Below are 12,726 nucleotides of genomic sequence, written 5' to 3'. Positions count from 1 at the left end.
CACTCGATCACTTGCCACCACCGACCCTCGAGGATGGTTGCCCAGACACGGACGCAGGGCCAGTCCTCGCCCACCAAGAAGCTCAAGCTCAAGTTCCGCGACAAGCTCGTCGGCAAGGGTCTCGCGACAGATGCGCTCCAGAAGAAACTCAAAGCGCTTCACCAGGAACTCGCGGACATGGACCAGGAGCACGTCGATGTCCCCTCCCTTCACTCCGTCCGCAAAGAGCTCATCAACCCCACCATCCTCCTCCACAAGGACCGCGGTGTGAAAGCGTACACCGCGTGCTGCCTTGCCGATCTCCTCCGCCTCTACGCGCCAGACGCGCCCTACACTCAGGCAGAACTCCGCGATATCTTCCAGTTCTTCTTCCGGCAGCTTACCGCCGGACTGAAGGGTCCCGACTCCCCCTACTACAACGAATACTTCCACCTCCTCGAATCTCTCTCTACCGTCAAGAGCGTCGTCCTTGTCTGCGACCTCCCTAATGGCGACGATCTCATGGTCGACATCTTCCGCGACTTCTTTGGTCTCGTCCGCCGCGACCTCGCGAAGAAAATCGAGCTGTTTATGGCCGACATCCTCATCGCGCTCATAGATGAGTGCCAGAGCCTGCCGTCTGAGGTGCTCGAGATTATCATGGCCCAGTTTATGGACAAACACGCGGTGAGTCTCAGGTCGCGTGTGGTCAATGCGTGATTGGTGCTGTGGCTAGAAACGGGTCCTGCCGCACAATTGCGAGGCGACAGGGCGCGCTGTCCTTGTTATGTGGATACTGACGGCTCATCCTCTTGGCAGAAAATGGACCAGCCTGCATACCGCCTCGCGGTTCAAGTGTGCAACGCGACGGCCGACAAGTTGCAGCGGCACGTGTGTCAGTACTTCACGGATATCATCGTCGACCAGGCGCGCGAGGAGCGCTTTGAAGAAGTGCAGACTGCGCATAACCTCATCGTGCAGCTCAACCGCGCGTGTCCATCGTTGCTGCACAACGTCGTACCTCAGCTTGAGGAGGAGCTCCGCGTAGAACAGCTGCAGCTACGGATTATGGCCACACAAACGCTGGGCGAGATGTTCGCGGACAAACACGGGATGGACCTTGTGCACAAGTACCCTACGACATGGGCGCAATGGCTCTCGCGCAGGAACGACAAGAACGTCACGATCCGGTTGGAATGGGTAGGCACTATGAAGGGCATTATCACGAACCTTCCGGAGATGCGCAAAGAAACGGAAGGTGAGTATTGCGCATATGCGAGGGCAGAGAGGGCTCATAACATCGAGTATAGAGGCCCTGCTAGGGAAGCTGTATGACCCAGACGAGAAGTTCCGTGCTGCGCTGTGCAAGTTGTTCTCGCAGCTTGACTACGAAGCGGCGCTGCACCACCTCTCCGTTGACGTTCTGAAGGGTATGGCTGGACGTGGCCTCGACAAGAAGGTAAGCTGGATATTGCGCCTGTCCGATACCCTCGCTCACCTGCCCCTCTAGCACAGCGTCCGCGTCGAGGCTTTCAACGCAGTAGGACGGCTGTATAGTCTCGCATATCCGGAAATGTAGGTGCAATACAACCTGGGTGATGGTCCCGAATCTGACGGCAGCTTAGTGAGAACAACGACCCCGCTGCGATCCAGCAGTTCGCCTGGATACCAGGAACAGTCTTACGGAATGCCTCGGTCAGCCGTGAGGTCAAGTGAGTCTTGCACTTCGTTTCTTCACATTCATAGCCGCTAACAATTCCGCAACAAAGGGCAATTGCAGAGCAGACACTCACGGAGTACATCCTCCCACTGCCAACTTTGCCTTCGTCCTCGTCGTCAAGGGGTGCCGAGATCGACGAGGTCGCATGGACAGACAGGCTCCTTCTCACGATGCGCTACCTCGACGAAGTCTCGATCAACACGCTTTTCAACTTCGCCAATCTGAAGGGCAGGTCAGTGTACATTTTACTCCGTTCCAGCACGTCCGAGATTAACAACGCCGTAGCCGACCAACCGTGTACGAGAAGTTTGTGAACACATGCGTTGATTACAACGTGAGTCTATTCACGCCTGGTGTTGTATCGCGGAGCTCAACTCGTTGTAGGGTGGTGTGATCGATGAAGCGGAGGAGGAAGAAGCAATCACGGAGCGGTTGAACGCCTCTGTGAAAGCCGCTGCATGTAAGCTATACACATATTTCCCATCGCCGCGCTTCTAATTGTGGGCCCTAGCATTATTCCCAGATCCCCACAAGGCTTCAGAGGACCTACAGGCCTTTGCGAAGCTCAACGAAGGCCGACTGTACAAGCTGCTGAAGACATGTATGGACATCCAAACAGACCTAAAGGGCCTGGTCAAAGCCCGAGTACGCTATCCTATCATTCGTCCATATCTACTGATAGCTGAAGCATTTCCCAGAGCGAGTTCTTGCGTCGTCTTGAGCAATCCTCCTCCGCCATTGTCAACACCATGTCAATATTCCTCCGACGTTGCACACTCCACCTTGTCAACCCCTCCGCCGTCCCCACGTTCATCAAGCGCGTGCAGAAGGGCTTCGAGCCGTCCGCCGTCGCCTACTCGCAAACCCAAACTCAAACGCTTGGCCAGACATTCTCGATGTTCGTCGGGAGCACAGGCGCGGGGTCGAGCGAACCCGAAGGCCGTGCACAGCATGCCGCGCACTCCGCCCAGCTCTGGCTGACGCATATCTCGAAGCACTGCCCGGCGCTGTACAAGGCGCACATCGGCGAGTTCTCGAAGGCGATCGCAGACGAGCGCAACGCGCGGCTTGTCGAGGCATGCCTGCACGCGCTCGCAGCCGCAGCCGCGTGGGACGAGAAGCTGGCTCCGACTGACAAGTGCGTGTGGCGTGATGTTTTGGTTTCGTTGTGCTGCGAGGGTGTTGACCCTTGATTTTCTGGTGGGCAGACGTACGGTCGAGCGGGTGATGCGGTTCGTTATGGAATCACACCCACGGCACGCAAAGTTCGCGGCGCGGTTGATTGCGTGCATGCGGAATGCGGAGGAACTGTGCGCGCAGGTCGTCGACGTGAGTTCGCTGCTCTGCCTTGAGGCGTTAACAGTGCTGACGACATCATGCAGTCAATAGCGGACAGTTTGGAGGACGTGGATTCTGATAAGTTGGTCGCGCACATCGCGGTGCTGGCGCAGCTGGCGCTCCGAGCACCCGACGCGTTCGAACAGAAGAGCGACGTGGTCACCGCCTTCTTAGTGAAGCAGGTCCTCACATCATCTGCTGACCCCGAAGACGAGCCGGTAAGCGTCTCGCTCGGACTGCCTATTTCCTGATAGCGATTTACACGTCCACAGATGCGACCTGAGGAGGACTGGGTCGACGACCCGTCGCCGCCGCTTCGTGCCAAGGTGCTCGCGCTAAAAGTGTGCAGGAACCGCTGCCTCGCGCACGCGGAGTCCGAGACCGCGCGCGAGATCGCGGCGCCGGTGATCCGCATGTTCTCGACGGTACTGCAATACGAGGGCCGGTTCAGAGCGGACGCGCAGGAAACCGCGTCAACGAAATCACGGTTGCGATTGCAGGCCGCGACGTCCATGCTACACCTGTCAGCGGTGTCAACGTATGTGCCGGAGGTGACGAAGTACTTTGTGCAGATCGCGCTTACGATTCAGGTGAGCCTTGTACCCAGGCTTTGGGCGATCATTCCGGTTGGCTAAACGGATCTAATCCAGGATCCGGTGTATCAAGTGCGGATGACTTTCCTGGACAAGCTGGTCGCGCTGCTGTCGAGGGGCAAGTTGCCGCCACAGTACAACATCGTGCCATTCTTGTCTGTTCACGACCCCGAGGCGGACGTGAAGAGCAAGGCGCAAGCATATGTCTCGTTCGCTCTACGAGCTATGCCGAAGGGTAAGTCATGGAACGCGTACAGGAAAGATCAACACTCATAATTGTGTCCTCAGGTGCACGTCTGGCTCGTTTCGAGTCAACGTTCATTAGGCTACTGCACTTGATGGCACATCACCCCGACTTCAGAATCGAGCACGAGTTCCTCCCTGACATCGCGAAGTAAGTCCAATGTCTTCGTACACTCAACATGCATATCCTTACTCGCCACAGGTACATCCAGTTCTACCTCGATCTCGTCGCCTCCAACGAGAACGTGTCTCTGCTGTACCACCTCGCGCTCAAGTCGAAGACGGTGCGCGACGCCGAGACGCAGGCCTTCAGCGATGTTTGTTTCTTGTCTCCGCCACGTTACGCACAAGCTCACATGTACTCTTCTCGCCAGAACTTGTATGCTTGCGCAGAGTTGGCGCAACACTTGATCAAGGCACACGCCAAGGCACACTCCTGGAATCTAGAGACGTACCCGGGCAAGGTTCGGCTACCAGGAGATATCCTGCGGCCACTGCCCAGCGCGGAGGCTGCCAACCAGGTCCGTCGTGAAAGGTGTTCTACCCGCCACAGCCGTTCACCTCTGTTTCCAGATCTTGAAGACAGTTTATCTGCCGGAGGAGGCGCTAATTTGGCTGGCTGAGAAGCAGTCTAAGCAGGCTCAGGAGGCGAAGGTCAGTCGTCATTTCACTACCATGTAGGGACCGTTCATTGATAGTCACCTTTAGCAGGAGAAGACTCGCGCAGCGCGTAAGCCAGCGGTAAAGCGGAAGGCCGCGCCGAAGGCGAACGGCTCTACGAAGTGCGTCCTTTGTAACACTTATGTCGGCGCTGTACTCAAGTTGCTTTACAGGCGTCCACGTCCGACCAAGAAGCGCAAGATGGACGACTCTGACGATGAAGAGTCAGATCCTGAGCAGTCGGATGATGAGGATGAGGACGGGGAGAAGGCGACCTCGTCGCCCGGCAAGCAAGCGGGGCGGTCCGACGAGTCCTCAGGCGACGAGGAGCCGGACGAGGAAGAAGTCAAGGAGGAAAAGCGCTCAACACGAGTGAGTACATATTGACTGGACTACGCGCATCCCTATGTTTCTAACTCTCTATTGCAGGCTCAGGCGAAGAAGCAGGCCAAACGAGCCGCCAAGCGACAAGCCAAGGCGGCAGCGTCAGACGACTGACGCGTTCTCGTTATGCGGTCCTCCATTCCCCTCATTTTTCCACCACACGTGCTGTATCATCCATCGCTATCCTACTCTTGCTGTGTCTGCATCGCTCTATCTTCTTGTAGGTGCTCTATTTGTACTCCCTTATTGACGACTACCCATGATCTCTATGTTATGTATACCTTGAGGCTCGAAATAGCTACGATAGTCAGAGAACTCTTGTCTTGTGGATCGCCGTCGTGCTAATACCTTGAACACTGACACTGGGGTATAAGAGAGGGCCAGAATCTTCATGTCATATCAAGTACACAACCATGTATTTCCGTGTTCACCAGCACGCGCGGCTGTAGCGAACATGATGTGCATGAGCGTCTATATTATGAGCGCCTGTTCGAGCGCCTCAGTGTGTGCCTCGGTGGCTTGTCTGAGTTTGAACCTAAACCCTGGAACTGCTTGCCGTTTCGGTCGGAGGTGCAGATATCACTCACAGCGGCCGTACGCCAAAATCTAGCCAGCCAACGCCGCCGCCGACACTTCCGCCATGGTCAACATCCCCAAGTACGTTGCGCTCCCTGGGTGTATATATGCCGAAGTTCTGACCTATGATCTCGCTACGCAGGACGCGCCGGACCTGTGAGTGGAATTGGGAGAGATAAATTGGCACGGAGGTATTGATATCGGCTCGCAGACTGCAAGGGCAAGACGTGCAGGAAGCACACGTAAGTCCCTTTGAACTTCTCTAGACGAGCGCAGGCATGAACGATCCCGGCGTCCCGTAGCCCCCACAAGGTCACCCAGTACAAGAAGGGCAAGGATTCGTTGGCCGCGCAGGGGAAGCGCCGTTACGACCGCAAGCAGTCGGGTTACGGTGGACAGACCAAGCCCGTCTTCCACAAGAAGGTGCGTCGTGTGCTAGAGCAAGCGAGGAGAGCGAAGATTTACCGTCGATCGGGACGTTTAGGCCAAGACGACGAAGAAGGTCGTTCTCCGGCTAGAGTGCACCGTCTGCAAGTACAAGATGCAGCTTTCCCTGAAGCGCTGCAAGCAGTACGTCTTTTCGCATCTCGTTTCCCTCTCGCGAATGTTGACACCCGTCGCAGCTTCGAGCTCGGTGGTGAGAAGAAGACGAAGGGTGCTGCGCTCCAATTCGTACGTGCTCCCCTCTGTATGAGACGTCGTCGACCCGCTGACCGACCATATGCACCATTCAGTGATCGTCTCTGCCTGATCTCGCCACTCTCCTCTTTGCTCTCCGTGCGCTTGCCGCCACTATCTACTTCCCGCGCACTATGTAGTATGCACGCTCCATGCATATGCCACAGACGTCTCAAAATTGTATTCATATGGGTGTGAATGGAGCTTCTCGATCGCACCTATACCGTTTGCAACAAGCACATATGGTCATATTGAGGGACTCTGAGCAACGCGTACAACAGTACTGAACACATAAGTACGTAAGGTCATAAAGTACTGAGCGCGCCGCGACACCATGAACAGGATCTTCCCAAGACGCCAAAATGCATAGGTGGAAGACTAATAACGTGCTACGCCCATCACTGCTCTGCCTGCGTAACCTCTCCGTTCATTTCATTTCCATTGATGGGCGAGTCCGAGGCCGTTGGTGTACTTTCTTGGTTCGGGATTTTCTCCAATAGTGCGCGGATATCTTCGACCGATTGACGAGTGGACGACACATTGAAAGATAGTTCCTTGAGGAATTGGGTTTGCTGAGTACGAAGCGTTTCTTGTATTTGGTCGCGTAGGCCTTGTAATTCCGGGACGATTACTCTCGGGAGTGACGCGGCGACCTGTTCGACCAGTATATCCGCGGAGGGCAAGGTAGGAGTTGAAGCCGGGCGTTGAGCAAGATAAGCGACCACGGCGGCGTTGAGGGCGCGCATTTCCGACTGCATCTGATCCAGTTTGGCAGAATCGCTGCCCGCAGGTTGTTGGATGGACATCGACTGACGACACAAGGTAAGCGACAACAACGCATAATTCGAGCCGACGCACCTCGCTGAGCTGCTGCCTGAGCTGAACGTTTTCGGCGTGGAGTTGCGCGTTCTCTCCCTGGAGCTGCTCATTCTCCGTGGCCATTTCTGTCACCTTCTGCGATAGTCGCTGGACATGTTGCTGCGTTACCGAAGCATTCTGCTGTAGTGTCTCGAGCATCTTGCGCTGTTGCGCGGTCAAGGCGTTCGCCGGACGCGGAGGCGGCGGCGACGCTTGTACGGACCCAGTAGCCGCGAGCATAAGCGCCTGGACGTTTTCTGCGACGAGCGCGTCGATCTGTTCCCCGACGACCTCGCTGCTCTCCGCGGCCGCATTCTCCACAGCCTTCAGACGGACGTCGAATGACGCGATAGTGTTTCTGATCTTCTCAAGTTCCTTCGGCACGATAACCTCCGCGATGAGCGCGTTCGACTGGCCAACTCCTTGCGGCGCCCCAGACGTATCCATAGCGTGGTTCCCGATATTCGACAGCCGGTTGCTCTGCAGAGACTTCGCGACCGACTCCCAGTGCGTCCCGACGGTGGTGAATAACGACTGCAGCTGCGAAACGGAGACCTTCAATCCCTGGACATGCTTCGTAATTTCCTGGCCCGCGACCTGCGGCGCCGTACTCGAGCTGTCCCCGTACGTGGTCCAGTACTGCGCCTCGGCGAGCTGCGTCAGCGCCTTCTTCATTTCCTCGGACTTCTCCGCGAGCTGCGCCTGCAATGTATGCATGTGCCCTTCGATGACCGTCCTGTCCTCGGCCGGGAGCGATTGGTAGCTGAATGACTCGACGAGCTGCTTGTAGTCCCGTACGTCGTTTTCCATAGACCGGCACTCGTTGTGCACCCGTGTTGCGGCCGCGAGCAGTCTAACATAATATAGCCCTCTAGAGCACGCCAGGCTTAGTAAAAGATGTCACTCACTCGATGCGGTTCGACCATATCTTCGCTCTATCCTCCGATAGTCCCTCCCCGGACGGTGGCGTCATCTTCGGCCTCGTAGACGGCACAGATGAAGCGGCGGCGACTGCTGACGAGATCTGTTCCCATTGTAGGGCGGAGGATTCTAGTAAAGTTTTGATAGCATCGGGTTGCGAAGACTGGGTGGTGGCAGCGGACGCCGCCACGGAGGATGCATTTCCCGAAGGCGTCTGTGCTGGTGCCGTGGTATGGCCGGCGTGGTTTGCGGGCGTTCTTGACGGGGTATTCTGCTGTGCAGGGTGGTGTGAACTCGCGACACTGTCTTCTCTCCTGTACGTCGCTGGCCTGGTAGCATCCCGCATCGCTACGTCCGGCTCCGCCTTCGGAAAGACGACCGGGCTCCGCATGCTCCCTCCCCGCGGGCCTTCGGGCGGCGGCCCACCCATAGACACACGCGGGCCCCGGGGCGGCGGCGGCGTGGCGCGCTGCAGCCGTCCGCGCCCGGGTGACCTCGACCTGGAGTTGCGCGGGGCGAGCCGCCGGGCCTCTCGCTCGCGACTTGCTGAGCGGCCGCGGATGCGCGACGCCAGCGACGGGATCTCGCGCTCGCGGCTGATGAAGCGGCGCGGGGGAGACCGCCGACGCCCGGGGCTGGGAGAGCGCGGACGTTGCCCGGGATGGAAACTGCGCATGGGCGAACGATGGCGGCCCATGATCAAGCGATATTCGTCGTCCGTCAGGTAGTGCAGGGGAGGCTCTCCGCCAGGCTTTGCCTTTTGCCAGTGCTCGAGGTCCGTGGGGTGGGCGAAGTAGCACTTGCCGCCACGCGGACAGCCCAGTCCGCCATCGAGACGCTTGAACGGCCGGCCATTGCTGTCGAACCACTGTTCAATTGCTTAGCATGGCGCTCAAGGAGCAGGATGTAGGGGCGCATATATGCGGAGGTGAGGACGTACATGGCATCTCCTGTCCGGCGTGAATGGCTTGCCTCGACCGGGGCCGTTATCTCGTGTGTTCATCTTCGGCTATTGTTCTGGATCTTGACCTTGTGCTCTTGTTTTCTCGATTCGGGGAGTGTATGATCAGAACAAGGAGTACCAGGCAACGAAGGTGAGACCAAAAAGACAAGGGACGGTTGATGGAACGAGGACGTCGAGCACGACGATGCGCAGGCTCGACAGTGGAGCACGCGCCTGTGCGCGTAACTCTAATCCATTCGCTCGATTGGGCAACTCTTCAAGAAAGCAGGATCGCACACGGCGGAAACAATTTCAAACACCTTTGAATCACTCAACTAACACATTATAGGTATACATGTACAGGAACTTTACATGAGTGTTTACGCGCAACAGTAATGCTGGCGCTCTAATCACGGTGCCTGATCTACACGCTGTCACTGTGTATGAGCGCCCTCATGGCGAGCCTCATGGTCGGCTTCTTCAACTTTGGCGTCATCGGTTGAGTCTGCGTCACTGACATCAGCCCATTCAACTCCGCCTAAGCGTGGTCGGCGAGAGAGCGCGTTATCAAAACCCGTTTGCTCTGCGAAAAGGTACAACCAAGAATTACAAGTAACAGCGAACAAAAGCCCATCCAATACGTAGCCAATCTGATGGGAAAAAAATCCCTACTAGGTCTCTACAACTCCTCCACCTGACCCTTGGCGTACATGTCGAGCAGCGTGCCAAGTTTCACGTAGAGCTCCCGGGTTGCTGCGATCTTCTTCAGGAAACGCTGTCGCAGGACACTGGTTAGCGATAATGTCGTAACAGGCAGAATGGTCGGTGACTTACCCTAGTAATGGGCATGTCGGGGTCGACAGAGAGAGCCAGCTGCTCCTTGAGCAGAAGCATGTCGGTCTTAAGCTGAAGATAAGTCAGTCACGCGGTTCTCCCTGGACGAGGGAGCACTGGGCGTACGTATTGCCAAATGCCGGCAATGGTGTCGATCTTGCCGGCGAGGCCCTCGATGTCCCTCTTCGTGGCGTCCAGTGACTGGCGGTATTTGTTGAGCAGCTCCTCCTTCGCCATGAGCTCCGCAATCTGGTTGTTGCATTCCTGGATCTCGGACTCGAGTCCTATACATCAGGGTTAGCAAGCAGCCCGCTAGAATGCAAGGATTGCACGAACTGGAGGCCTCCTTCTTTGCTTCAGCGTACTTGATGCCGGTTCCAACTGCGCTGATGACTGAGGACTAGACGACCCTGTAAGGTGAGCATAAATCGTCACACACAATGTCTGACTTACCACTGCCATGAACATTGCCACGGGAGACAATGTGAAGATAGCAATGCCAGCGGAGACCGCGCCCACAGCAAGCGATGACACGCAGGCAATCCCCATGCTGGACATCTATGAGGGCGTCAGTATGCACCCGGATCCGCTATGAAGGGGACAAACCTTGCTAGACACCCTACGGTTACAAAACTGAATCAGCAACGATGGTCTTCAAGAGGAGGTGGCGTGTCAACGTACTCGGCTAGTTGGATCTGAAGCGTAGAAAGGCGGGCTCGAGCAGCGGTCAGGTCATCTCCGACCCGCGCGCCAGCCTTACGGATGGCGTCCTCGACGACGGACTCGAACAGACGGAGGTCCGTAGCGAGGGTGGCGAAGTTGTTCTGGGTGCGCAGCGCGTCCTGAGCCTTTGCCTCCAATTTCTGAACACGGGAGACATCAGTAATGAGAAAGTGGCCGTTGTGATATGCGCCGCTCTCATACCGCGACGAAGGCCTGAAGCTCTATCTGAAGATCGCCCAAGCTCGCTTGGTCGACGTCGGTCAAAAGCGCGTTGCTATACACTGGATATGGTAGTGTTATGAGCCCCGTGTCCGCAAGACTCGATATTCGGTACTAACTCTTCATGAACGCGGCGGCAGCGGTCGCATTCTTAAAGCTTTCCTCCACAATGACATTGAATGTCTGGTGCGCACAAGTCAGCATCTAGCCAAGCTCAGAGCTGCGTGCACTAACCTCGAAGTATCCGTGCCATGTCCCTCCGAGCTGCAGAACGTTGTTCTCCTTGTCCAAGAACTTCGCGCTGTCGAACCCGACGAAGGTGCCGGCGATGTGCTCGAAGCCGGCCCTGATCTCCTTGATGGTCTTGGTGAGGTTACGGATGTCTTTGATCGCCTGCTCTTTGACCTCGGGCTTCTGCAGCGCCTCGGCAAAGTGCTCGGTGATGGCGTCGATGTCCTCGTGGTCCTTGAGCGATTTCTCAAGGATGAGCTTGTACTCGGAGACGGCTTCAGAGGACGCGGTGAGGGTAGCGGTGATCGTAGACATGGTTTGTGGCGGGGGGGGGGAAGAGTTGAAGAAAGGCGGTGGGAAGGAAGTGTGTTGGGAGGAGACTGAGGGTAGTGCAGTTCTGCCGGGGATCCTTTTATTGGGACCCAGGAAGCGAACGTATGTCCACAACACTAAGTCCAACCGCCCCGTGAGGACTCCAAGTGCATGGCACGAGCAAGACCCGGGGGCACCGCCGTTCCACTTTGCGAGGGCAACTTCGGTGTCCGCTAGAGCCGGTCCCTGTCGCCGTGTACCTGAGGAGTATGTCCAGCTGTCTGACAGTATCGACAATAGGAATCGGGTCTGGAGCGGCGTGCCTCAGCGCAGTTGTACCTCTCCGGAGTTCGACACGACGGAGACGTCAGCCACAGGGCCTTCGAAATTTCGCGACGTCTACTTGAGGAGAGGCCATTGATGCGTGGAAGGTTGGCTCGGGAGCGCGCGGGGCAGTCCGACATCGCAGGCTAGAGCTGCCGTAGTTCGCAATATTCTCGACGGCGTTTTCTTGACACGCCGTCCCTGGCGCAGCCTACGTTAGCCTGTGGTGGTACGCTCCAGGCCATGCGGGCCTCGGAGGCAATGTCGAGCGGGTAGCGTCGCGGACGAACTCCGACAGTACTAGTAGTTGAGGCTGTGTTGTGCCTCCCGGGCGACTTGCATGTTTGACGTTTCTCGGAAGAACACGATCGACCATGATCGCGCTGTCGAGGCCGTGACATTGGGTCACCGCCTAAATGACGGTTCACAATTTAACTTGAGTTACATGCGTGGCCCTTACAAAACTAGCGTAGCGTTGCGTGGACTAGCGTTTTGGCAGGACAAGTTAATTTGACGCCAAGTTAGCGTGACTCTGCGTGACTTGCGTGAACTTGCGTGAACCTGCGTGGGCTTGTAGCAGCTCATCCTCCGACTCTGGAGGCAAATTAAAGCCTCTAGATAATATATGACATGCTAATGAACCCAGCTGTATAATCGAAGTAAATATAGATGAGAGTGGAGGGCGTCCGAGACCTTGTTCACGTCGCAACATCATAGGCGCCCAAGTTCCTTGCGTGTACTTACGTGCACCGTGCAGGAGGCTTTCGGTATGCGTATACTATAGCCCGAGCACTTTAACATATAATCAAGAAGACTGTAAGCAGTTGGAGGCCCATCGGCATTGCACGAACATCTTACATTTTACTGTAACTAACATTGATGAAAGACTTAGGAAGTAAGCATAGCGCCGCGGCGCGTATGGATCTAAAATATATCAATATAACTTGTAAGGTAGTACTTACTAAGACACCAAAGGGAAGCGAGTATATCCTGAAAGAATTTGAGCTGATATTGGCGAAGCTGGAGCGATAAATGAAGGGTTGCCGCGCAGACGTTGACGGCGAGCAGAAAGGCGATGACGAGCGATGTAGACACGACGAGCTCGGTGGCGTTCACGGCGCCTAGACCGCCGTAGGCAGCGAGCGAAAGCTATTAGCGCCCATGCACGCTGCCAAGCGCCGTCACGCAAG

The 12,726-nt window shown here is 56.4% G+C and overlaps 3 protein-coding genes across 3 annotated transcripts; 2 read left to right on the top strand and 1 right to left on the bottom strand.

Moving 5' to 3' along the window:
• Positions 1–33: 33 nt before the first annotated feature.
• Positions 34–5,239, top strand: TRAVEDRAFT_73422 (uncharacterized protein; the record flags this gene model as incomplete). Its single annotated transcript, XM_008043125.1, has 21 exons — positions 34–666; positions 799–1,237; positions 1,290–1,438; positions 1,490–1,554; positions 1,605–1,691; positions 1,749–1,931; positions 1,985–2,033; positions 2,084–2,159; positions 2,211–2,344; positions 2,398–2,837; positions 2,908–3,028; positions 3,082–3,255; positions 3,310–3,627; positions 3,688–3,865; positions 3,919–4,024; positions 4,076–4,190; positions 4,248–4,394; positions 4,447–4,527; positions 4,582–4,655; positions 4,707–4,905; positions 4,963–5,239. The coding sequence occupies 21 exons, from the start codon at positions 34–36 to the stop codon at positions 5,029–5,031; spliced, it is 3,837 nt and encodes a 1,278-aa protein (XP_008041316.1). The 3' UTR covers positions 5,032–5,239.
• A 318-nt stretch (positions 5,240–5,557) lies between these two features.
• TRAVEDRAFT_50052 (60S ribosomal protein L44) lies at positions 5,558–6,244 on the top strand (the record flags this gene model as incomplete). The annotated part of the gene is made up of 7 exons (XM_008042876.1): positions 5,558–5,574; positions 5,636–5,649; positions 5,705–5,735; positions 5,796–5,916; positions 5,978–6,063; positions 6,117–6,181; positions 6,228–6,244. 7 exons carry the CDS (start codon positions 5,558–5,560, stop codon positions 6,242–6,244), a joined length of 351 nt encoding a protein of 116 aa, XP_008041067.1.
• Positions 6,245–6,424: 180 nt separating this feature from the next.
• On the bottom strand, positions 6,425–9,049 carry TRAVEDRAFT_30369 (uncharacterized protein). Its single transcript, XM_008042741.1, has 4 exons — positions 8,891–9,049; positions 7,938–8,818; positions 7,030–7,882; positions 6,425–6,980 (listed from the first exon to the last, which is right to left on the bottom strand). The coding sequence occupies exons 1-4, from the start codon at positions 8,951–8,953 to the stop codon at positions 6,570–6,572; spliced, it is 2,208 nt and encodes a 735-aa protein (XP_008040932.1). The 5' UTR covers positions 8,954–9,049; the 3' UTR covers positions 6,425–6,569.
• Between the last annotated feature and the right edge of the window lie 3,677 nt (positions 9,050–12,726).

This window comes from Trametes versicolor, assembly GCF_000271585.1.
Source record: "Trametes versicolor FP-101664 SS1 unplaced genomic scaffold TRAVEscaffold_9, whole genome shotgun sequence".
In the NCBI taxonomy this organism is placed as follows: Eukaryota; Fungi; Basidiomycota; class Agaricomycetes; order Polyporales; family Polyporaceae; genus Trametes; species Trametes versicolor.
The sequence above is the reverse complement of the archived record's forward strand: the minus strand, read 5'-3'. Positions and strand labels throughout refer to the sequence as shown.

Excerpts from the sequence above, each read along its gene's own strand:
- TRAVEDRAFT_30369 (XM_008042741.1), bottom strand. The coding sequence starts at position 8,953 with ATGAACACACGAGATAACGGCCCCGGTCGAGGCAAGCCATTCACGCCG. Across the intron at positions 7,883-7,937 it reads ATATGGTCGAACCGCATCGA|ACTGCTCGCGGCCGCAACAC; the intron begins GTGAGTGACATC and ends ATATTATGTTAG. Across the intron at positions 6,981-7,029 it reads TCAGGCAGCAGCTCAGCGAG|TCGATGTCCATCCAACAACC; the intron begins GTGCGTCGGCTC and ends TTGTGTCGTCAG.